The sequence below is a fragment of the Nyctibius grandis genome, chromosome 11 (assembly GCF_013368605.1).
Source record: "Nyctibius grandis isolate bNycGra1 chromosome 11, bNycGra1.pri, whole genome shotgun sequence".
NCBI lineage: Eukaryota > Metazoa > Chordata > Aves > Nyctibiiformes > Nyctibiidae > Nyctibius > Nyctibius grandis.
Genome location: NC_090668.1, coordinates 8,930,033 through 8,953,513, shown reverse-complemented (window position 1 = coordinate 8,953,513; position 23,481 = coordinate 8,930,033). Strand labels below are relative to the sequence as shown.

Genomic DNA, 23,481 nt, shown 5'->3' with positions numbered 1-23,481 from the left:
CTGTAAACAATTTTTTAATCTAAATTATTCTCTCATTTTACAATACCAGCCACAACCAACATCAACCACCAGTCATGCTGCCTACTGTGTTGTCTTTCTCCAGAGAAAATTTAACTGAGTGCCTTCTGTCATGATGTCTAATAGAGGGTCAAAACCATACTAACCAGTACAATCCATTCATTTTAAACCCACCTCCACATTTTCTTCCTTTATTAGCTGAAAGATTCCTTTATCTCATTAGCTTTTGGGAACACATACTATTTTTAGAACCCCTCTTTAGAGCCACCAGTGAATACTAATTACTATTAAAGCCAGTACTGACTGACAGAAAGCCCACGAGGGCTTTATTGAAAAAGTCAACATTAAGATACTTGACAAAGGTACAAATACTTACGGTGATTAATTTGCAGTCCTCATTGCACCTAACCTTGCAGAAAGTTTTTCCTCTAATGTTAGCTCAGATATGTTTGCAATGAACTCAGTTTTTTGCCAGGGTGGAGAAGGCAGTGAACACAAACCCCCCAAAATACCCTAAGAGCACCAAGCTTTTCTCTATTTCCAAAGCAGTGGGTGGGAAGTGACCCATTTGCACTGTGTTAGTTTTTCGAAATTCAACCCAGTTAAGGCTTACTTATCAAAGTTTTTTAATAGTACACATGAAAAAGCCTATTCTTTCTCTTTCAGAAACTTAAGTTACCACTTGTACTGAGGACACAAACAAGTAAGACTAATTTGAGAATGCAGCAGAAACATACAAAGGAAAAAAAGACTTACCAGAAGAGCCATGAGAAATTTGTGAAGGTATACTACTTGAATACAGCCTACTTTCAAAGATACGGTACCATCCACTTTTGACATGTCAGTGTAGGCTTCTCCCTCAGTAGCATATGGATCTAATGTCAGATTGAAACTGAAAACTTCATCTCCTACTATAGACACAGCCTAGAAAGAGAGAAACAGCACCCACCAGCAGCTTCTAAAAAGGTACTTAACACAAAGAAGAACTAAATATATTGTCAGCCTATCAGATGTACAAGTTACATTTAAAAAAAAAACAGACCTTTTAGACATCCATTCTTCTAATACGAAAACTATGTTTTACTATGTGTCTTATTTGATACGAGGTATTCATGACAAATCAAATATTTTAAAGGGTGGAATAAGAATATGTATTACATTTCACTTTCATATACACAAAACTAACCCAAAATCAAATAAAACTTAAAATCTTGTGGTTGAGTACTTTTTTATGAAGGGTCCTTGCGTCAACATCTGTGACAACTATGTCTTTAAGTCGGGCAAAGAATACAGTGTGACCTGGCTGAAGGAGAAGAGATGAGTCAAGACCTGTAAAGTATGAAGAGAGAAACAGTAGCATTGTGTAAACAGAAGTAACACTCGTTTTCAGGATGGGGACACAGGACACCAGAAGGGAAGGTGAGAAAAGTTACAGAAATTATACATTGCAACAAACAATTATTTTGTTAACAGTTTGTTCAATTCAACAAAGATTTAAAAAAAAACCCCACAAAAAACACCTAAAAACACTCTATTCTCTCCTCTGTTTCCAAACAAAATAAGTCAGTTACCACATCCCTTGCTGAAGGGATTGTAAATAAGAGCTCTATTCAATCCAAGGCATTTTAGTCTCCCTGTATTCAAATCAGAATAATTAAAAGTAATTCTCTAACTACCATAACTTCTCTAAAACAAAAAAAAACTATTATAAGTTCTGGAAATAGTCTTTCTGCATTGTATCAGTCAGACACAGAAGCTAAGCATATTGTCTAGAGTTCACACCCAAGTCCATACACTATGCTGTCTGTTAAGCTTTGAGAATGTGACCATACTACAGCTTTGAACCAAACAGATACTGTCTCAATAACAATCATTACTGGAAAGAAATGAGTTAGTATTTATAGAAAAACATTCAGACAATAATCCATCTCTTAATAACCAACCTACCGAGTTAGTTACTGAGATCTTCTGTCAAAAAAGATTTTACTATACTGTGTTTGAATACAACACTTTTGCATACCAAATCTTGTGTGAATACATCGTACCATTTAGAGGTGGGCACAAGCAAGAGACTTTTTATGAACTGCATTACTATTCTTCTATATCACACATTCTTAAATATTCATACTAAGAGAGAGTTTTGGCAGCTATTGCCAAACTTGGAAATGAAAATTCCTCCCTCTCACAAAATTATTGATAGCCCCTCTAAGAGTTTAAAAAAAAAAAATCAAGAAGAAAAAAACAAAACAAGAAATCCGAACAAACCCTAAGAGTTCAAAACCAAAAGAAAACAGTTCTAAGGTTTTTTTTATCCTAAATAATTCAGGTATAGCAGAAAAATATCCGCAGCTTAGTACATGAAAAACCACCCATAATCAAACTCCTTCAAAACATAAACCTAATTACCTGAAGAATAATATCATGCTTTTCTAGCTGGAGGCCAAAACATTATGACAGTCTAGAAGACTCATTTTGAAAACAATACCACAAGCCATGTTTGTATAGATAACAATTAAAAAAAAAAAAGTCAGATGCTGAAAATTCACACCTTAATTATCTTTTAGTCCAATTATTAGCAGTCGCTTTGAAATTAAACTACTAGATCAGTTAGTACTAACAAAGAATTTAATACCTTGTATCTTGATCTCTGCAATGTTCTTCTTTTCATCGCAAATATTTAAACAGAAGGCATCCAGCTTGGCAAAAAGCTTGAAGTCAAAGACATCCTTACCCTTGGAAGGTCTAACCACTAGAAATGAGAGGGGAAGATTTTCAAGGTACATGTAATTCATATTTTCACTTAAAGTCCTGAGAGTATTTGAGGGTTGTTTTGGTCTAGGGGGTTTTTTTTGGCATTCAGATGACTTAAGTTTTGTTTCCTATAGTTTCTTTCTTACCACTATCATGATTAAGTCTGTAATACCTGATCTCAGAGCAACAAGTCTTTCTCTAAAGTCAACTTTACTGAGAAGAGTAAAATATGTCAGCATTTGCTTGTATCCATGTCTGATATTACTCCCATCTACTGATTACTCTATTGGAACAATTTTACTTTTTTTAAATGAAGGGTAATTGCTGGATTAAGAGGAAATAAATTGCACAGTATACTTATTTTTAGCACTAAGTCAATAACTCAGTAAGTTCACAACAGTGGGTTTTTAGGTTATTACTATTTCCTATTCCAAGATCCTAATGTAGGAAGTTTTCTCTTAAACTTCAAGCTTATAAGAAATGGCAAAACTCGGAAGCCTGTTTCAAGCAGCCAACACCCAGGTTTTACAGGAGCAAGTGTTAAGGCTGGGAAGAATAAGGTGAAGTCACGCACAAGTGTCAAAAACTATCTGTGGAGGAAGACCAGAAGCCATCACACCTCACTGATGGTCTGCATCTTCACTAACAAAGAGTAGCAAAGTGTTAAACCAAGAGCTCAAATATTTATGGGCTTTGTTAAACCGTACACAGTAGTAGCTTCTTTTTCAGCCTGCAGATTCAAACCCAGGCCATTTAAAATTATAACGTGGTTCTGAATGTTCTTCACTAGACACCTTATTTCCAGCTCACCTGACGCTTGAGTTTTGCACTTAGTATTAAAGACAGTGCAGCTGCTCCCCTCGGAGCCTATTTTGGTAAAAATTCATTTTTTGTTTCAGGAACAGCAAGATTTTCATTAGGCTAGCAAAGGACTTAACTACTTCTTTGAAAGTATATTTAAATTGCCTAGATCAGTAACACAGCATAATCAAAGTACTATTTATCTCCTTGATTTTACCATGAACACTAAGATCATGCTGCTGTTTGAGTCCTGTAAGCTCGCAGAAATCTCATTTACTGAAATTCAAGTCTATTTGTGAAATGACAGTGAAACACAAGAATAGAAAGTTCACCTGAAGACATAACTTATGATCATAATCATTGTTTCATTTATTGATTTTTTGAAATCAGTCCTCCAGTCTGGTGAACCACAGTCACATGAGCTTTGATCTTCACCCCACACTACAAAACTAATCAGATTTCTCTGGATTTGATCCTTTTGCCAGCATGCAACACATCCTTTCAGAACCATCAGTTTGACAAACACAACTGTACCTTTCTTCAGTCTAGTGTCATCTTCTTGCTTTTTGTCTTTAGTCAGTGTGTCTCCACTGCTTCCATTGCCTGATGGACTAACGGCTGTTAGAAAACTGAGAGCAGACATAAGGGCCTCTGTATGCAGCAGAAGGTTCAATGATGAAAAAGCTACCTGTTGAAAACATGACTCCATATGACCAAAAAAATAACTTACAAGTCTAAGAGTTCCCAAGTCTAAGCTCCCAAGTCATATTTCAGAGTGAAGAATTAGAACACGCTCCCCTCTTCCCTCCCACCCACCAAAAAAAAAAAAAAAAAAAAAAAAAGTCAGTCATAAATGGATTTAGACTTCTTAAGTAACAAAAAGAGTGCTGATTATGTGGTGCTCAGAACACAAACAGATTATGTGACAGGAAAGGGAAAGACTTCTAGACCCCACTATATTTTCCCATACTGGGCATTTGAACTTCATGATCTCACATGCATTACAAGATGCATTCTTTCGTGATTTTGAATTTTACCAACATGAGCTAGCCAGACAGTTTTTCGTTGTAGTTAAGAAACAGACTAACATATTGCTTTTATATTACGTTGTATAAAAACTTTCAAGTACATTTTAACTCTAAGTCTCCCTGCTGCAAGGCCAGCGGGGGGCACAGGGAGAAACAGGAAAGCCAAAAAACCCTTATTGATTCCTCCCTTCTAAGCAAGCAAACAAAGAAAATAAGCAATAAAATCTGCAAGCACTCACTTGAATCATCTGTTCAGTGTTGTCAAAAATTGTCTGAAAGTGTGGCCCGTTTCTGTCAGCCTGAAAATAATGATTCACATGAAGGTTAATATTAATTCCAACCAGTCACTGTGCTCTTCAGAAGATACAAAACAACCCACTAGCTCTGAACAGTAGGTTTAAGAGTTCATGGTATGTAAAAGTGCTTTAAAAAAAAAAATTTAAAAGCTTTATATATACCTTGATATATTCCACCTTCAGAAGGTCTAACCCAGGTTTATCTGAGGAACTAATTAGATGAATGGGTGCTTTTTTACCTGTAACATACCACATGAAATACACAAGAATTAGGGTAATTTCTGTTCTTTCAGAGAATCAAAGAATTTGTGCCTTGAAGACAGGGATTAACTTTTAATACCATTTGTTAAAATATATTGCACTACCAAATAGGAATCACTGGTTTCCCTTCATTAGTCCAAAACGGCAAGTCTCTACCCCTTCTCCATCCAACGATTGAGCAGTAAGCTATTTATTTATCTAATAACCATTATGGTGGGAGTCCAGAGCTTATCAACTGTACCAAGGGGACTGTGCCAATGGACAGTTGCATACCAAGTATTGTAACTGGAAAACTAGAACAACATTTGGATTTCAGTGAGCACAAGAGACAGGAGGGCCACAGTTTCAGACTAACGTATTTATATACACACACACACACTAGTATATACTTCTCTTCCACTGCTTATTACCTCCAGTTTCATAGTAATCCAAGCTTATTTGCTTTAAATAAGATACAGTTGCTAAATTATAGGTTCTGACAGTAGCTTCTGTCCCAAGATGCATTACATCAAATACAAGCAGCGTTTCCTCAGTTTTCTTTTGCCTGGTGAGTTCTACTAAAACCTGGATGAGCAAGAAATACACAGTTATACCATCTTTTCCACAAGTAGTATTCTTGTGCTTCAAACCAACACTGAAAAAAAAGTGTAAAATTCATGCCTTGCCTGCTTTACTGGAAATATTATTTTTATTACAGAGTTAAAGTGTAAAAATTGAAAAAAAATAATGATTGATTGATGGTGAGAGATATAAATATCATAGAAATATTTTGGGATTTGCTCTTTGCAAATAATCTGCCTAGGTATTTACTTTGTTCTTCCAGTGTAAATTTCCCACCCCTAAATTATGACTTGGTACTACTATTTTCTACCAGAAATACCCCCATAAGGGGCATTTTTGCTGATTTTTTTAAAAATACATACACACAGCTGAAGTATGTATACAAGTTTATTTTTATATATACTATATATAAAAAACCTCATATCCATACCGTATATAAATATCTTCTACATAGACATACATACGTATATACATGCATGTTTTTTTTTTGGTGGCTATGTTTTTGCATCCACTAAATCTGGAGAACACTGGTAATAGAATACTGGATTTTTAAAAAATATTCTTTATGTAGAAGGTAAAAACAGAATTAAAGAGACATACCTCTTTAATTTCAAACTTCATCTGAAGATCTGTCAGTTCCTCTTTAGTAGGTTCCTTATTTCTTATTTCTTCTCCTTTAATCGGTGACCTGTCAGTTGGTTCAGAACTTTCCTCAAAATCATAATATTCTTCTTCAGAGTCTACAGAAGAGAAGTGACTTCCCCTTAGTAAACTTCTTCCAGAAACAGGGTTAAATATCCCACCCTCTCTTTCCCATTCCAATGGGAGTTTAAGCTGTATGAGCAATTTAAACCTGATCTGACCAAGTATACTTTTTAGATCTATACTGCTTTCTTACCCATTGGAAGAAAAGTTAAGAAAATTAAGGAAATTTCCCTATTAAGGAAAGCACTAGAGTTTAGCTGTATCATTAGACATTCAAGAACACATATAAGGAAAACCAGTTATAAAGTAAGCTCCAGGAAACAAGTTTCCCAGGTTCCACTATAGGAAAGTTCTTCTCTAGAACAGCCGCGGAATTAAACGCTCAAATCCACAGCGCCAATACATTCATTTGCCATTTGTTATTCTAGTTCTGCATTTTCAGAAAAAAGAGAGTTTGCTAATGCAAAACACTCAGGACAGTACACAGCCTATTTTTGCCACATGTTGGCTGCTTAATGCAAGTGTACACATCCTTTAGACATGTTACTCACCTTTTTTATGTGCCCACCCCAAAGTATGTGTCCTGAAATGGCAGCAGCAGATTAGTATCTGGCTAAATCCATTTTTAGATTTAAGTCAATTCTGAAATAACAGGTTCCTCAGTACTCCCTGCTAAAAAGATGTCTCATGACATCTGAATAATTAAATTGGTTTGCTAATGACATCCTAATACAGTTGTTAATAGTTCACATTTGAAGAGGTTGCTCATGCATAATATTAATTAAACCCAAAAAAGGTTCTTTTTCTTTTTAAAAAACTCAAGTTTATTATTCTGAGGTAACATCAGCATCTTCATCAAATCTTCTTATCCACTTGAAGTTAGAGATGATAAGTCATACTCATCTCTAGTGTCCTTATAACACGTTTTAAGATCAATAGCAGCCTGAAAGTGTTAGCTATTCCATAAGTGATGGCCTTCTACTTTTACAAAGGCGTATCTGTAGCTTCTTACCTGACACTATTTCTGCTAACAACTGGGGTGTATTAAGTAATCCTTTACTAACAACAGGAATTGTGGGAATAGCCGGTACCTAGAGGGAGGGGAAAAAAAGAAGGGAGAAAAAAAAAAAAAAAAAAAATCAACAACAAAGGCTAAGCCAGCCTTGTTTCAATAAGCCCAGCATCTTCTCATGGTAAATCATAATGAAGACACTTTACTTAGCGTGGCAAGACTTCTCTTATTTCAAGTGAAAAACAACACAGACATTAGCAGGAATTCACACTTAAAATGATCACTTCAGTGATGTTATTTTTTTAATTTCAGTTTTCTTAGTTATAGTCAGCTTACCTTTGTGCTTGGAATTGACACAGATGACTTCTGAGGCAATGGAATGCTATCAATCAGATCAAAAATTGCCTTGATTTTCTGGTCAGAGAGTTTGACATGCACCAAAGGAAGTCCTCCTGACACTTTAAACCTTTTTTAAAAAAAAATTTATTAAACTCCAAGATCAAAAAGTGTATACCAATTCTTGATTTAAATCTTACCAATATCTATAGGCATATATAAAGAGGACATCACAGTAACTCTAGTGCTTCTGTATTAAAAACAGGTCTTGGACTCAGTTTAAACAGTATAGTTAGTAACCAGCGAAGATGACCAGGGAACTACTAGCCAAAAAAGGTTTCGTAAAAAGTAGTAAGCTACTTCTACCTTCAAATTATAAAGTGTAACTGAACCTTTGTGGAAAATACAGTTTTCTTTTTGTAAGTACACAGTAATTAAAAAGAAGTCCTTTCAACATTAATATATTACTTTGCCATCCTGGTATCTCTTTCCACCATCGATTTTGCCAACTGTACATGAATATCCATAGGCTGTAAGATGTGCAAAGTTGATGGATGTTGAAAACGAGCCTTCTTCCAGTCTTCACCTGCAAATGTCAGTAAATTTAAATGAAAAAACATTGCTTGATAATTGCTTTGATTAAGGTATCATTAAAGTAATGAAATGGCATCACTAGGACAGGATAAAGAATCCACTTACAAACTAGAGAAACCTAGAACTATTTGGGTAAATTATTTTAAGAGCTTTTGAATCTCTTTTCAATAGTTCCTAACACTTTATTGCCTTAGCAGCCTTAAGCCCAATTCTACACTAAAAGATGTATCTGAACATAGAACCCTAAAAAAACAGATCGATACATGGACAGATAAATATAAAACAGTAACCTAACATTCTGTTAACTGCACAAACTTAAGTCCAAATGAAGTATTAAGGCCAATTTTAGCTGTATTTTCCTGCATATGGTGGAAAACATAATAGTTCTATGCATTTATATTGCTTGCTGGCATCAAAGTGAAGAGGTGATACACAAGTCCAAATAAAAAGCAAGCAGCTGTTTGAAGAAAAACAAACAATTTTTTTTCCACAGTTTAACACCAGACATGTATTATAATCTATCTTTTAGTTAACCATTGGTTTTGGTTTGCCTTTTTTGTTTAAAACACATATTTGTTTATTACAGGTAGGTAGTCTTCATCAACCTTTTGAGTAAACACCAACTATGTTGTTTTGTTACCTGTTCTTCCAAAAAGAAGTTGCACATTTTTTATTTCCACATCAAACTTGTCATAAGCTTTGTCCATAATCTCCTCTAAAGATGAAAAGCTAGAAGCTTGACTACTGCCTTGATTTATGCTGTTCAGCTAAACACATAAAGGACAAGATAAAGTTAACTCTAAAACTTACATACACGTGCTATCAATTTCTAGTGAAGATGAAAAAGATGATTCATAGGAGTTTATGATTGAGATTTGGACTCTAACAGAGAATATACCTTAATTTCACACTCATCAAAAATAAGTAGATTTTTTTGTTTTGTTACTTCTATCAATGCACTTAATTCAAGTTATGCAAAAAGAATTTTTCTTATTGGTTTACAAGTTTACTGCTGGAGTACAACTAAAATAATTAATCAGGTAGCTAAAATAAAGTTAAATGATTGTAATCTTTAAATTTTATAGAAACAACGGAATCAACTTTTAAACTACAAGAGAAAAATTATATTCTCTTTTATTAATAAAAGGCTATCATTTTGCAAAAAAAGGAAACAAAAGTTCATGTGTTTTGCTAAAGAAATAAAGATATTAAATGATAAGCTATTACAATCATGATTACAAATAAAAATGTTTCCTGGGGAGATTAACTAGTGCAAGTATGTCAAAGACAACTTAACAGCTCTGAACACTGATCAAATTGCTGACGCAGTTTTATTTGGTAAGAAGTATAGTAAGTTAAAATACATTCACACAGATGATCATCTTTGCCTTCTGAAAACAACATAGTTTCAGATGACAGCTATGTTAAGAGAACAGAATATTTTTTTCCTCTGAGCTTATAAGAGAGGTCATTTATATACCTGAAATGTACCAAAGTCCAAAATCAGCAAATCTGATTTTTCATGGTAGAAACCCATCTGTGGAACCACAAGGTAGGAAGGTTTCAGATTAATCTTCAAGTCAAGGACTTTCCGCATTTCAATAATATGAACTAATCCTTAAATAAAAAGGAGGGGACATTAAAATTGAAATACTATCCAGAAGTGAAACATTTGTGCCAGCTGACATACAAAGAGATGCTATCTATCTAAAAGATAATGCATCTTGAGTAAAGACTTACTTTTGTAACATTCTACTGATTTCTCACTAAACTCAATGCTCCTCCCCACAAAACATCCACTAATACTCCAGGTCAAAAAATCAAGGAAAAAAACCACAACCAGCAACCAAAACATAAGCAAAGTGTTTAGAAAAATCATATTGAAACATCTGAAGATATTCAAGGGTTCACCTCTGGTGAGATTTTTTTATTATCTTACCTGTAGCAGTTCTTTCCTTGATTTCTTCCAGCTTCATTAATGTGGCTGATGTTAATCTTTCAAGATCCATTCCCTTACTTGTCTGAAAGAATTCTACCATTGCATTTATTGTTCTCTTTTCCAAAAAAAAAAAAACCAGACAAATGAGAATTATCAATATACACAGAAGTCACTCAGTAAAAACTCAAAAACAGATCTTGACAGGGCAAAGTGAGTAACAGCAGAGAAAGGAGAATCAGAAAAAGAAGTAAGAGTTTTGGTTACTACTCACCGCATCATATTTTATTTCCACAGGCTGAGATTCAATAGTAAGACTCTGGTCAGCAGTACTATCCTCTGGGTTAATATTAAACTCTATCTTAAGTAGAGAAGACTTGCTATCCCCTATGGAAGCCACAAGAGATGGTACAATGTTTTCTTGTCTCAGGCCTGTAACGTACCAGTTTTCAAGCTTTGCTTCAACCCTGAAGAAGATGAATAGTTAAATATACTTAATTAGAATACAGAACACAGTTCCATCTAGGAAAGACAAGCAAGATGAGAAAGCTTTTGACAAAGCCAAACATGACTAGTTTCACAGGACTAACATACCACATGGTTAACAACTGTTACATTAATAAGTTGGAAAAATAAATAGGAGACAAGTTATTCACAGCAACACAAGGGCACTATTTTCTTTTTACCTTCTGTTATCTGCAAGGTAGACCAAATATAACTTTCATCTCATGTTTATTAAGAGAATGAGTTGCAAGAGAAGAATGGCAGAATATTTATGCTATAGGTAAAGAAGAGTAGGAATGTTAACTATTACATATTGATTTCAAAATCAGTTCCAGATTTGTTTTGGTGCAAATGAGTATTCTTTACTCACTGCTTCCCTGACAATAGTGTTACATGGAGTTGGTAAGAAAACGTCTCTGAGAGCAAGCCATGTGAACACCACCAAACCACACAAACTTCATTTGTCCTTACAAGTACCTATAAGATGGGAAACTGATTTTCGGTCCTGGGTCTCCACCATTGGAATCCCTGATTTTGGAAGGCAACACAGTTTGGGCATAAACAGTGTCACAAGCCTGTCTCCATTGACGTAAACTAATTGCATTTTTCCAGAGCCCTAAAATCAACAAAAATATTTGTTCTACTGTTTCAGTCTTGCCAATTAAATTATATGGCATGTATTTGTGTAAAACATTCTCAAAGCTCTTTTTATTTTTGTGCAGCATCCAGGCTGCACCTTTAATATTCCCCAAAACGTTTTTTCGCAAAAATACTTCAAGAGTCAGCAGCCGAGCTGGTGATCTCATGCATAAAGTTAGATGAAGGAACTGCAAAAATGAAAGCATGAAAAGCACACAGACTCATTTTCCAGACACTGAAAACCTTATTCATTGACTGTATAATCCAATAATTTGTGTTCAATATTTCTGGTGTTTCCTCTCTTAAAACACAGAAAGGACTCCCTTTCCTATATGCTGGTTAATCTCCTACCAACAACACACATAGTTTTTCATTTCTGTAGGAAGTAAGCAACGCATTGAGTAGCTTGGCTGGAGTGTGCTAGCCAGACCATTTCACACTGCTTAGGCATCACTTTCCAAAAGTACTATTCAGCACGTCAACATTTGGATTCAAGAAAGAGCTTATTATTGTTTATGAAGACTAACAAACAGTATTCCTTTCTTCATTCCACTCTACGTTATTCACCAAATTACATGACCGTAACTTTTCAAAAGAGTGCAATTGCAGAACACCCATAAATTTAAAAGTTAATATCCAACTCTATCCAAGAAAAGATGTAAAAAGTCAGGAGTGGGGAGGGGAAGAAGATGTTTCTACCAAAAGAAAATACCAATTCAATTACTTAATGGCTTGTGCTCCTGGGCGCTGTGATATTTTGGTACTCAGATCAATTATCTGTACTTTAAGAGTTTCTGCCACATTCTTGTCTTCTTTAATCGTAAGAGAAGTGCTTAACAGCTTCAGTGTCACAACATGGGCAACATACTAGTGAGAAGGACAAAGAAAACTGAAATTAGTGATCTTAATATGAATAATTTTTCAGAACTCCTAATTTCAACAAATCTAATGAAATGTGGTATTTAAAGCTATTCCAGTCGACTAAGGTAAGAAACATATCCCTATGTAGGAAGCAAAGCATAAGAGTTTTTACTTTCTTTCAACCCTTATCAGTCATTTCTTTAACATAGAACAGCATATTTCAAAAAATGCAGAGCAGATATAGTCTGTATCTCTCTTCAGGATTCATGGAAGTTTTTTTTAAACCATGAAAGCAAGCATAGCTAAACTACACTCAGTAGAGAGCTAGCAAGATCAACAAATAAAATCATCATAATCCCATCAAATAACTACATTTTAGAAGACATTGCTTATATGCCTTTGCTGTTCTTGCTGCTGAACATCATCTCTTGTTCTTGCTGCTGAATGTCACCTCTCAACTTTGAGAAGAACAGGTTTTGGCTTCCTGACACATGTACCATTTTATGACTGTGTCAATCAGCAACTTAAGAAGAATCAAATAAAACTTCCTATCTGAATTTGAAGCCTGCACCTTTCTTCAGGTCTCATGAGAGAGATGAAAGCACTTTTACACTTAATTTGTCCAAATTAAAAATGGAAGTTTTTTCTACACAGGTAAGCAAGGAAAGCATGAAACAGAAAAGAAAAAAACAAAGCACCAGTACTGGGCACCGTTTGGGCTGTCTCTCTCCTTTTTTGGTAAGAGATGCTTGCTGCTGCTATGCTCTTTTCAATTTGACAGGAACACAGTTCATACAATAGCGCACAGGCCTCCCTGTTGCCACTCAAACAATTCTGAACTTCCCTGTGTGGGGCACATGTAAGCTTATAATAATTAAATTTAACAAAAATATTAAAGGTTGGGAAGTTGGAGTGTTGGCTTAGGGAGTGGGGAGGTCTGTTGGGAGCAGAAACAATATCCTCCTTGAAGGAAATAGTCTTAATGTAAAAAGTGCTTCTGTAAGTGATGAGCAACTTAAAGCAGAACCACCAGTCATGTTAAGATTTAAAATAACAATGTAATAGTGCTCACAGAAAAGTATACTGCGAGAAACCTTACCATTTCACAGTCTTAGTTGTCTACTTTCTAGCTTTCTTCCTATAAGCCCTCTCAAGAATACTATACCTGTGAAATTCTCTCTTATTTCTAACAAGCTAAAAAAAATCTGTCATAAAAATTTTTTTTTTTTAATTTTTGCTTTCCCTTGTGTAGTAGAAAAAAAGTACTACAACTGAGGTCTCCTAACATTGATCGTTAGGGCAAACATTTTAATAGAAACATAACATGATCCATCTAACAAAAGCATCCCTGAAAGTTATAAACATTGGGTCAAACAGGAAATAATCACATGCTAATGTTCACCTTGATACAAACAAAACTCAACTATCAGAATCAAACTGACTTTGGATATTTTAAAAAAGAAAGCAAAACAAAACAAAGAGACCACACAAACTAATTTAGTTTTCACCACGATAGGTAGCAAGAAATAGATGCAATGAAAAAGCTAACATAGAATCTTTTTTCATTTACAGTTAGCTTGTTTTATTCTCTTCCAAGTTGCATAGGTATCTATCGTCCAGTTTCTGTTATTTCTAAATCACTCCACATTAGGGTTATGCATAAGGCAGAAGAACACCAAAGAAAACATCAGCCATTCTTTGTGTTTTCTGAATAAGTTTTTTATATTCTTGGTACATTCAACATAATTTGACTTGCACTGACATACATTCTACTGCTTATCTTAATGCTAACGTGCATCAGAAAGGTTTTTTTTGTTGGTGGTGTGTTTTTTGTTTTGTTTTGTTTTTTAAACTATCCCCACAAGAAGTTGCTTACCTGCTTTGGTAAGGAAAGGTGATGGGAACTGTCACTATATCCAATAGCAGTAAAAAGCTTAGCTTTCTCTTCTGGTGTCATTAGTTCATCAATAGCTAAAAGCCAAAGACCCACAAAAACTTGCACTTAAATTTGTAACAATAAGCATTTTCCCCTCCATTTCTTTTCTACTGTACTTAAGTTCTGCTGACACATCTTTAATTCTTCATATTGCATGAAGTTCCATATTGTAAAATAATTTACACAGAAGCAGTCTTCATATATAGTGTTACATACGTAGCACAGAAATCAATATAATTTATATTACAAGAGTACCCATAATTCCAAATGATGAAAATAGCTTTGAGGAGTACTATTAGAACAAATCTCTGGTCCAGACAGCAAATCACCAGAATACAGTATTACAGTCGTCGCCTCTTACACTACAGCTATAAGCTCCATACTCTTCTCCTTACCAAGGTTCCAAAATGCTTATGGCCATTTCAGAAGTATGCCTTATTTGCCAGCTCAATATTCAGTAACACTGAGTAATACTATAAAATGAATCAATACTGCATTGCACTGTTTATGACATACTCCCTCCTTCTGCACAGTAGGAAGCAAAACATACTGTAACTTTTTTCTTAATGTATATAAAAACTTGAAGTCTCTGTAGAAGTTAGTGCATTACAGTCTACACCTACTTTCAGGAACAGGTGATTCTTCATCTTCTTTTTTCCTAGATTCTCTTTTACCCCAGAAACCACCAAACCATCCTCCACCTTTTTTTTCCACTTCAGTGGTTTTCTTCTTCAGTAGTTTTTGTCCTGATCTTATTGTCTACAAACCAGACATTCAAATACATAATTAATAGAGTTACTATATAATTTGTTTTTGTGTAAATAATGCATGAATGTATGTATGTTGAACAGACACTTAACTGATGGACAGCAACACCACCCCACAAGGGATTAAGAGCACTTTGACTCACCAGACAGAAGCAAAAAGAGGATTGGGGCGGGGGACGTGTGCGCGTGCACATGTGTGGACACAAGCATGTGTTACTTTTACTTTGGACAGCGTTTTTCTACACATTTCACCAGCATTTAGACTACAAAAAGGCAGGAACCACACAAAAAGACAGTATTTAAGAGGATATAAGAAGCAATTACATTCCTTAAATCTCATAGTAACAAACCTGAAGACCGATCCTGTACCTTTACATACATTTAAAACTTTTAATTTGTACACAGGCTTTCACTTTGCATTTTACAAATCAATGTTGGACCACAAACATCTCAAAAATAAGAAACATCATTATTATTTTTTCATCTTTATTTTACGTACATTCCAGATGTGTAGACAAACACTGAGGCTACATTGGCATGAACAGTAAGTACATGATGCAACTACAGAGGTTAATTTTCATGTTAGGAAAATAGCTACCAGTAGCATGCTTCTCACAAGATGACTATTCTGAGCTTGCCCCCAGCGTGCTAGGTGTTTTTGATCTTAACTGCAGATCCAACACTTTTCATAATGTTATAACATGCAACTCCTTGTTAAGTGTCACAAATAACTTCCAAAATAAAATGCAGCTAGAGACTTCATCTACCTTTTAACAATTCTCTCAGAATTGCCTTGTAATTAGATTGGCTGTCCCCTAAAAAAAGAGTATCTAAAGGTGCAGGATGGGAACAGCTGTACGTGTTTCATCCTGAACAGCTGCAGAACCAGTCTTGAAATAACAGAAGTCAAAGGAAGAAAAGAATCATTCAATCATCACCTTTAGAAACTGCCTGAATGGTACAAAGTGAGTAGCAGTTAACACTGTGCACACACACTGGCAGGTTTTTGGAACTGGTTTCCAGTTTGGAAATTGATTTACTCTTGTCCTGGAAGGACAGGAAACTTGCCTTCTCACCTCCCTATCCTATCATACTCATCAGCACAGATTTTTTCAAGATACTACCATGACAAAACCATCCTATTTGAAATATTACAGTATTATTGAAAAAAAAAAATATTTCTTACCTCAACTTGTGCTTGTTGTCTTGCTAAGATTATATTGAAGACATCAAGATTTCTTTCTAGGTCCTGTAAAAGTGTATGATGAAATCATTTGCCTCTAAAACACATTTAGGAAAGGCTCACCACGACAAATTCTCTAGTAGCTCCTTTGTATTTACACTCCAATTTCTTTCTAGACCTGTTCCTTTCTTCCAAGGATATACTAAAAGTTTAAGGGTATACCAGAAGTTCACTAGAAGATGAAACCCGATGTCAGGCAGTCTAATTTTTTTTTAAACAGATTAATCTTGCACTTCATTAAATGCATGCAAGTTCATTAACCCACAACCAAAAAGGATTTATTTAAATTGTACTTTACAGTATTTTCTTTCTTTCTACAACAGGTTACACTGAACTTCAAATGGTATTTCCACAGAACTCTTGTGCTTTTGTAAAGCCACCAACCTTGGTTAGTCATGTATATTTAAAAAATTATTTAATAAAGGGACTAAAACATACTTTCTCCAAAGAGAAAAAACACATACCTGAATTTGCCTCTGTGTTTCTTCAGACAGCTTACTCTGTGTCAGCTTGTTCTTGTACATACTTTTGTAACTCTTCAGAAGCTGCCTGTGTTCTTTTATGTTACTCCATGACCACATTCGAGTATGTCTTCTGATGTGAACTTCAAGAACACTGTTACCTGCATATTTCCACCTACAATAATTCCACGCTTGTGAGCAACTTTCCATTTCATTTGTGCATTGCAACTTAAAAGTTGCAGAGGTAGTTTATTAATATGCAAATACTTTCTTTACCACTTGTCATTTGAGTAACTTTGTTTATAAAAATTTTAATGGTTTCAACATCACGTCTGAAAAACGGACTGAGGGCTTGTATTTAACGCCTGAAGAACTATAAATCTGCACTCTCTATTGACTTCTGCATGTTTGCAAATTTGGACTGTAACAGCATTAAGTACACTTACTACTTAGGAAAAAAAAACACAAAAATGTGCATCAGCTCAAAACTTTAAACATTGCAGTTGACTTACATGTTTCCCTTGTAATATATCTGCTATTTTTTTTCTTTAGTCCTTCTAAAATTATGTTCTAACCTCTAGAGATAACATCAGCATTTTGTTCAGGGATTTTGGGGACCAGGGTTAGCTTTGCAAGTCAGATTTTCATCCCTTGGTTCGTTCATGTGTTCTCTTCTGCAAGTCTTTTCTACTTGTCTAAGCAAAGCTCTGTGAAAGTCATAATGGTATATGCAATCTAGTTTTAAAACCACATTTAACCACAAAGAAGTACGAAGAGACTGGAGAGGACTCCAGCATCTCCCAAAGAATGTACAAATGTACACAGCTTACCACTGTCTGGCATTTTTATGGAGAGAGACATTTGGCCTAAATCTTCTGTACGGTGCATTGCGAACCATGTAATCTATGGACTCCAGAAGGTTTATCATGCTGAGATACTAAACAAAGAACAACAAGTTTCTTAGCAGAGGTTCAGATTTTGTTGCACACAGTGCTTAAAGTACATGTATACCATGGTCTACAGTATTCCCCAAACTATACAGAAATTTAAGCCTATGCATTTTCATTAGTATGTAAAAGTGAATCAACTACATCCATTGCTCTCACAGGACACCACCATATGAACTTCTGGTTTCCTTGAAGAACAAAAACAATTTGTATTTCTGTTAGCCTGCTCAGCATAAAGTCTCAGGCTTTCTCAAACCAACCATATTCTCTTCATTTGTCAATATACATTTTCCCCATTTTTAGAACTGCCTTTGAATTAGTTACCATTATTAGGTACTGTTTTGAACTCAGATTACACTCTGACATCAATGAGAGCTAAAAAGCTATCTAGAAAACTAACTATAAATTATCACAGAATAAATGAAAACACTAACATTGCTAGGGAGCTATCTAAATGAGTTCCTTGATACTTCAGCGTGCTTTGTTGCCAAATCCAGTACACTCCATTCATTCCCACCCTTGCTTATATCTTGACATCTCTGCAGTTATAATGTTGGCTTACAGTTTTATAAGATAAAGGCTACTTATAAGCATGATTCCATTCTCTATGTGAAAGCAATGCTACTGGAAGGGCTGAATACAGATAAGATGGTCCCCAGAGGGTCCCCAGATAACAGGGTCAGAGTGTCAGGATCTAGCACCAGGAAGTGACTGTTATACCATGGAAAAATGATCCTACACTTTTCCCACAGTTACTGCCTAACAGTTTAGACAGTCTACTTGCATATAAGCAGAAAGTTCCCAAAGAAGAATGTTTTCCAGCAAAAAAAAAAAAAATCCTACAGTTCACCACAAACTCTGAAATAAGTGATAACAGATACCAAGCCATCTTACCTGTGGCTTAGTGAATTCAATGACAATTCTCTGTACTTCTACATTACAATCAAGCTTGGGAGTTTTTAATTCTACTTCGGCATATGGGTTGATATACAGTCTTGCAGAGGCTGATACTGGTCTAAAAACTTAAAGATAAAAAAATTGAGATTAATTTTATGTTTACAATTAAAGTATGGGAAGCAATCTTCAAGTACTTATTTCCACTGCCTGATATATCAACCACTTTGTACTGATAATGTGTATGCTCAATAGTCACAGAACCAGGATGCAATTCTTACCAAAAATTAAGATAGCCCAACAGTAGTTAAAAAGCATACAAGCTTTAATATGTTCCATTATGTTTAGGTTTTTCTAAAATAAAGTTAGTATGGGCATGCCTGCATGATCAGGTCAGGCTGTTGTATACCAACATGTTCAGAACAGTTTATATTCACTCAGTCCTAGCTTACTTACTATATTGGTAGTCTTGAGGCTCGTTACCACTACATGGAATTCCTCTCTTCAGCTGATCCTGTAAAAGAACATGATACTGTCTAGAAACTGCTGAAAAGCATTACTTGTTTACAGTTCTCTAAGCTTCGAGTAGACCAACTTAAGTTCACGTGTATTTTACAAGGGCCTCCTTCCCCTAAATGGGAAAGCTAAGCACAAGCACTTAAGAGTGAAGGGTTTAAATACGTCAGATTAAAAAGAATTCTAAGTTTCTCAAAACAAGTGGAAGGTTAGTACAGTTTTTATTCAACTTCTGTCTAAATCTTGCAGTAACAACTAATGTGTGTTAGTTTAGAATCATATAGCTCATATGTACCCTCAAACATGTAGCATAATAGATCAAGCATTTGTTTTTAAACTTCTTTAAGGTACCAGGAGTATCTATTCACATTCTACCCTTCCTCATTTTTAGCACACAAGGAGGCCACTTGAGCCTTCTAGTATTCTGCAGGTACAAGAGGAATTAAAGACAGAAATAAGTCAGGAAAATAACAGAACAGCCCAAGAGGCCTGAGAAACATCATGCTAGAAACAAGTCTTAATTCAAAATGAGGTCTGTCTAATACTATAATTCTTCAGCAATATATTGGGAATGCTATATTCATGCCCAAACATTTTATCTAGTTTCAGAATTGCAATGGCACAATCAGTTAAAGCAGGAGGACTGCTTTTAGGAAGATGTACATATTAGCTATTACGTGAAGGCAGATGAAGTGCTTGTTCCCATTATATTTTATAAAGACTATTAAGAGTTGTTTTTACACAGAAAAAATTTTGTAACTACAAATTTCTTCAATCTAATCCTTTTCCCAGTTACTTATTTAAAAATTGGTTTGTATTTTATAGAAGGTACACTTTCTTATTAAAAATATTTCTATTTCAACCTATTTCCTGTCTGCTGATCTATATTAATAAAAGCTGAATTTCAATGACATTAAGTATAAAACAGCTAATCTCATAACCAGCCATATACTCATGTTATTTAAATACAAAGACTGTTGCAGGAAAGTAACAGATTGCTACAGATTACACAGCTTATTCCTACTACAACATAGACCAATTAGCTACTACGGCAAATCTGATTTCCCGATAATGCTGCTTAAAATTTAGACCAAAACAGCCTGTCTGGATGGAACACAGCTTTCCAGGAAACAAGCTACACTAAAAATTACATATAAAACGTATTCAGGTATTTAATGCAGATAATGTTACCCAGTAAGACTTGTTATTTGCTATTTGTTCAGTTCCTGTATTGGTTTTAAAATTCTGAAGCAGAGAGAACTTTAAGTGGGAGAGAAGATTTGCACAATTTTATGCCCATTATGAATTCCGTTCTTCCCGTGTGCTTCTTTGGATCTTCGCAGATGTGTTCAAAGCTTGTTCCTGCTCTCCCTCTCTTCCCCTTTTAGGCACAGGATGCAAAGACAACTAATCACAACTGATAAATTTAAACTAACAAGTCATCAAACAGTCAAAAGATGCAAAAAATCCAAATAATGGAGATGATGCCAGTATGCAGTGTGATACTAGTATACAGCACCAAAATTGCTAAGGATTTCAAGAACTGGAAAAAATGCAGGTGGTGAGATGTTTCAAGTTAATAGGTGCTCAGAATACTGGATACTATTTGCTACACTGGAATTGCTCTACCTCAGCACTCAAAGAAAAGTTTACATGCAGGACATGCCACAGGCTTTGGAAACAGGCAACTCCATTTTACAGTCATGGAGGGCAAAATTCCCAGTTCTTTCAGAAAGAACCTGTAAGAAACTTGCTTGGTGGTAGAATATAAAGTGGTACTTCCTGATACATAAAACTTAAGTTCAACAAAACCACATCAGCACCTTCACTTGCAGCTTAGTCAATAGTAAGTTGAAGTCTCCTTGAAAAGGACTGAGATCTAAACTGCCAGACAGTGTCAGGTAAGCCCACAAAGCCATCTGTCCACAAGCATGTTAAGGACTCCTTCACAAAGGACCTTCCTGACAGTGCTGGAATGACACATTCAAAGCACGAAGACTTTTCCTGCTGTCAATTCTAACTGTGTATTGGTTTGTGTTTACACTTCACTTCAGACTGAGATACAACAGAGAAAACATCCACAGACAGGTAATTCTGAAGACTCTCATAGCTAAAGTAACTTGGCTATTATTAAAAATATGTAAGCATTTCTGCTAAACTAAAAAGGCAGAAGTGGAAGTGCTCTGAGGAAATTGCTCTCTTTAAAGAACAAAGCACGAGACTGGAGACAGGAAGAGAAATCAACATATTCATAATATGTTCTACACATGGTGAACTTACACCCAAATTTTGAGACAATAAACAGTGCCCTACAAGGGGAAACTAGAACAAAAATAAAATAACTCAGGTTTCAAGCCCCACTTAACAGACAAGAATCAAACAACATTAAATGACTAGCTGGTTTTAAACACTTCACAGTTTTGATTCAACCTTCCATACTAGTATCAAGCTCACCAGGTTAAGTGTACATTTTGTTAATGAGAGAATAAAACAAAAATAAAGATACTTCTAAAAGACAAACACAAAAGAAAAAAGGAAACAAGCAGTATTGTACAAGGACACGCAGAACACCTGTATTACCTTTATAAACACAATGGGTCAAAAATGTACCATTTTTGTACAGAGAGCATTTTCTCACACCAGAAATAGAACACAGAGATACAGATAGCATACACTGCACAGCTAGCCTTCTCCACAGTAAAATGAAATGGGTGCTTTTGCAACCCAGAAGTCCTCTGCTGTCATACAAAAAGAGAATGTGTGCCCTCAGCCACAATTTATGTCTGTGTAACTGCCCTATTCATACTGTCAAAGTTCCCACTTCCTCTTCTGGGAAAGTAAGACTTAGGGGATAGCACAGCAATGAAATGAAAGTGAGGAAGTACTTCACACACTTACAATATTACAAGTTGCAGTATTCCACTACTCATCTAGCTAACAGCTACTCAAAATGTGAATTAATCAGAAAAACTAGATGTAGCCTCCAGGAAGCTCCCCTCCACAAATTTGATTTTTATTCTTTCCCTGTAATTACCATTTTAAGATATCTGCCTCTTGTTCTGTCTTTGTTTACCCACACTGCCCTCATGCTGCCTCTCATCTTCTGCACTGGAGCACCACCATCTATTTCTCTAGTCTCTACACAACCTGAGTCAACTTGGAAAAAAAAAAAGTACTTCCAGCATCATCTTTTCCATACCGTCTACCTTAATTATGTTCCACCCAACCTCATTTTCAGAAGTCTTCATTATTCAGTCCCACATTTAAAGCTGCATACTCATTCACCCATCCATATAACTTATTCTACTAACGCTCTTCAAAATTTTGCTAAAATTACTTCCCATAATAAGGGTTGCTGTCTTAAAGAACTACTACATCAGCCCCTTCGCAATTTTTTGTTCCTTTTGGTAGGTCTGACAGTGGATCTCTACCTACGCTTTGGTTTATTAAAAAGCAATAAAAACTTTTTGGTTTAACTTCTTGTTCTTCTGTCTGGCTTCACTCTATTGGTTAGCTTCAGCCATGCACCTTAGGTAAACTGGATAACATGTGATGTAAGTTCCTGCTCTGATAAAGATCTAATATTCTGAATTTTTGTTAATTCTATGCTCATTTACTACCTCATTATCACCTTTTTCATTACAGTAGCTATGTAATAGCTCATACAGCCCAGATATTTAGTAAACAGTACCGCGTAAGCAGCATGAAGCTGAGATGAATATGCCAACAAAACATGATTTTACAGACGCAGTTTCTGACCATTTGTAAAACCTATAGGGGCTGATAACATATGAAGTTCACAAATAGTAACTATCAACAGTGCAATGGATTGACATATGACCCTGGTATCAGAATACAGTTGACCATAAGTATGAGGAGTAGGGTGGAAATTAGTATGGTGTAGTTTTGAATAGTACAACAGCTACAGAATATAATACTGTTTAATGCATTGTCTTCCACGTTACCAGTATTTGATCGCGGGAGCCATGATAATACATTTCGCTGTGTACGTTCCAATAAGCACTGAGGCTGTCCAGGCACAAAAGCTGCGCGGGAAAGAAAACATTCAACAGATTCCACGGTCAGTATTCAACCCATTCTATGAACTTAGCTTTCCATTTGTGAAACAGAAAACAAACAAAAGCAGACTAGACAGTAAATCCACCATTAACATTGAGATGTATTTAATCTTATAATACTATTTTTGAAGTGAAAATTGAGTTGTTAAAAAGCAGGTTCTTAAAGCACACCAAATTCATGCACATCTGTTTAATATTACTCTGGATTGCAAGGGCAAGGGTGCACAAAACCAACATTTGACCTAATAAAGAAGCCAGGACTATTAAACCCTTCTGATATTGTTCCTATAATTTCTTAGATCTTTGCATACTCCTTTCAGCATGGGGTTGGGAGG

At 35.4% G+C, this 23,481-nt stretch overlaps 1 protein-coding gene across 2 annotated transcripts in view; it reads right to left on the bottom strand.

Moving 5' to 3' along the window:
• VPS13C (vacuolar protein sorting 13 homolog C) overlaps window positions 1–23,481 on the bottom strand; it is a 102,550-nt gene that overhangs the window by 63,138 nt on the left and 15,931 nt on the right. The window contains exons 9-32 of one of the 2 annotated variants that reach the window (XM_068410787.1): window positions 23,033–23,113; window positions 19,008–19,065; window positions 18,552–18,679; window positions 17,541–17,647; window positions 16,714–16,885; window positions 16,193–16,255; window positions 14,863–14,998; window positions 14,180–14,274; window positions 12,167–12,309; window positions 10,574–10,766; window positions 10,303–10,417; window positions 9,844–9,980; window positions 9,004–9,130; window positions 8,238–8,355; window positions 7,770–7,899; window positions 7,434–7,512; window positions 6,317–6,456; window positions 5,566–5,719; window positions 5,057–5,133; window positions 4,838–4,897; window positions 4,105–4,258; window positions 2,651–2,767; window positions 1,244–1,347; window positions 775–942 (exon numbers count right to left, since the gene is read on the bottom strand). In XM_068410787.1, coding sequence (XP_068266888.1) covers window positions 775–942; window positions 1,244–1,347; window positions 2,651–2,767; window positions 4,105–4,258; window positions 4,838–4,897; window positions 5,057–5,133; window positions 5,566–5,719; window positions 6,317–6,456; window positions 7,434–7,512; window positions 7,770–7,899; window positions 8,238–8,355; window positions 9,004–9,130; window positions 9,844–9,980; window positions 10,303–10,417; window positions 10,574–10,766; window positions 12,167–12,309; window positions 14,180–14,274; window positions 14,863–14,998; window positions 16,193–16,255; window positions 16,714–16,885; window positions 17,541–17,647; window positions 18,552–18,679; window positions 19,008–19,065; window positions 23,033–23,113 — 2,856 coding nt within the window. Of the gene's footprint in view, window positions 1–774; window positions 943–1,243; window positions 1,348–2,650; window positions 2,768–4,104; window positions 4,259–4,837; window positions 4,898–5,056; window positions 5,134–5,565; window positions 5,720–6,316; window positions 6,457–7,433; window positions 7,513–7,769; window positions 7,900–8,237; window positions 8,356–9,003; window positions 9,131–9,843; window positions 9,981–10,302; window positions 10,418–10,573; window positions 10,767–12,166; window positions 12,310–14,179; window positions 14,275–14,862; window positions 14,999–16,192; window positions 16,256–16,713; window positions 16,886–17,540; window positions 17,648–18,551; window positions 18,680–19,007; window positions 19,066–23,032; window positions 23,114–23,481 lie in introns of those variants that run through there. The other variant, XM_068410786.1, reaches the window with a different exon arrangement.